This window comes from Charadrius vociferus, unplaced genomic scaffold, assembly GCF_000708025.1.
Source record: "Charadrius vociferus isolate BGI_N301 unplaced genomic scaffold, ASM70802v2 scaffold142, whole genome shotgun sequence".
Taxonomy (NCBI): Eukaryota; Metazoa; Chordata; class Aves; order Charadriiformes; family Charadriidae; genus Charadrius; species Charadrius vociferus.
Window position 1 is genome coordinate 954,051 of NW_009647025.1, and position 2,020 is coordinate 956,070.

General features: G+C 40.7%; 1 protein-coding gene across 1 annotated transcript; it reads left to right on the top strand.

Annotated features, from left to right (window-relative positions):
* The first annotated feature begins 545 nt into the window (after positions 1–545).
* STX11 (syntaxin 11) lies at positions 546–1,412 on the top strand. The gene has a single exon (XM_009895521.1). It carries the CDS (start codon positions 546–548, stop codon positions 1,410–1,412), a length of 867 nt encoding a protein of 288 aa, XP_009893823.1.
* The last annotated feature ends 608 nt before the right edge of the window (positions 1,413–2,020 follow it).

Genomic DNA, 2,020 nt, shown 5'->3' on the forward strand with positions numbered 1-2,020 from the left:
CCATTTCTGTTTCTGAGAGGCTTCCTGCTCTTCTCCCAGGAAAAGCAAGCTTAGAATGGCAGAGAACTTGTGACATTTGAGGCCGTTGATGTAATGAAGGGTTAAGATCTAGAGGAGATTTCTTGAGGGAGCAGTGGTGGGAAGCGTTCAGTTATTAACATATTTACACATACCAATAGCTGAAGGCTTCCTATTATTTGCTCAAGAGTTTGTTTTTTTCTGAAAGTGAAAGGCATTTTTGGGGGACTGGGGATTTTCTTATTATTCTTTTGGATTTGTCTTCAGGATTTGTCTTCTCTCTTGTACTTTTTTAGTTTCTAAGCTCTGTAGTTTCTAGCACCAGAGTTCTGGATCTGAGATCTATCACTGTATAAAATACTGTGAACAAATTTAAAATCTCATATTTTGGGTTATTTTTGATGTAGCTATCTATGTTGTAGTTATAACTATGATGTAATTATTAGTTATGAACTTTCAACCCTTGTTAACCAGTATTTTATTTACTTTAAACTTCTTTCCTTCTGTTCCTCTGTTCTCCAGGCAGGATGAAAGACCGGTTAAATGAGCTGCGTGAATTTGCCAGATTACACAACCAACAGTTTTCTGATAGTGAGGATGATGAAAATTCACCCCGTGATGTTCTCCTTTATGAGACTGATTATGCCTTGGAAATTCTTCATAAAGACATACAGAACATCCGGACAGAAAATGACCACCTAAAAGAGGATGTCAAGCGGCTCAGAAAGCAAAACAGCCGCTTCCTTACTTCCATGCGCCGTATCAGTAGCATCAAACGAGATACTAATTGTATTGCCAGAGACATCAAGGCCCGTGGAGAAAGCATCCATAGGAAACTCCAGATAATGAGAGATTTCAGCGAGGATGCAATAACGAAATACGGGGCTATGTCTGTCATTGCCAGGGTAGCGAAGAACCACTATGTTGACCTCATGCACGCCTTCCAGAAAGCTATGTTTGAATACAACGCAACAGAGATGAACCAACGGGAGAACTGCAAAATTCGAATTCAGCGGCAGCTAGAGATCATGGGCAAGGAAGTTTCTGGCAACCAGATTGAGGAGATGATTGAGCAAGGCAAGTGGGACGTCTTTTCTGAGAATCTCTTGTCGGATGTTAAGGGGGCTCGCTCAGCCTTGAATGAGATAGAGACACGTCATAAGGAGCTGGTGAAGTTAGAAGGTCGCATCAAGGAAGTTCATGAGCTCTTTCTGCAGGTGGGCCTGCTAGTGGAGGAACAGGCGGACACCTTCGATGTCATTGAGATAAATATGCAAAATGTTGAGGACTATGTAGGAGATGCTAAAGAGCAAGTGAAAAAAGCTTTGGAATATAGAAGAAAACACCCCCTCAGAACAATCCTCTGCTGCTGCTTATCCTGTTGCAGAAAGTGACTATCCCACTGAAGCTATCACAGACTGACTCAAATGTCTTCAAAATGAGGTGTTCTTTCCAGTGACTTTTCTGTAATGACAACCCCTAGAAATGGGGGGGCTGTTTTGCAGGGTTTTTTGTTCATTGCCTTTTCCAAAATGTGCTGAAGGCTGTTCTATTTGACAGCTGCTAGAAATGTTGATAAAACTATTTTTAATCTATTTTTAATTGAAATGTACTCTCTTGCTGTAACTGGAGGTGCAAGAATATCTCTGCAATACTTGTTTCAGATAGGCAAGAAAGAGGAATGAATGATGGGCTGATAACGTAGCCTAGGGAAGATGAGAAATTTCAAAACGTAACTTTATTCGTGTTTGTCAAAGTGAGTCTGCAGGCGGTGCAGCCTTACTGCCTGGAGCGACACAATACACCACAGAATCAGGAGGTTTCAATCTTAATTAGTTTGGAGCCTGCTCGATGCAAATACTTGAACAGATTTTTGCTCTGTTCATTTGACAAAATACTGAGCCTGTTAACAGGAGTAGGACACAGAACTAGTTTCTATTTCAACTTGATTTCCATCTGTCAGGAATTTTAACAGAAGTAACTGCACCTTAAATTATAATAC

What these genes read in the sequence shown, in the direction of transcription:
- STX11 (XM_009895521.1), top strand. Translation starts at nt 546, where the DNA reads ATGAAAGACCGGTTAAATGAGCTGCGTGAATTTGCCAGATTACACAAC.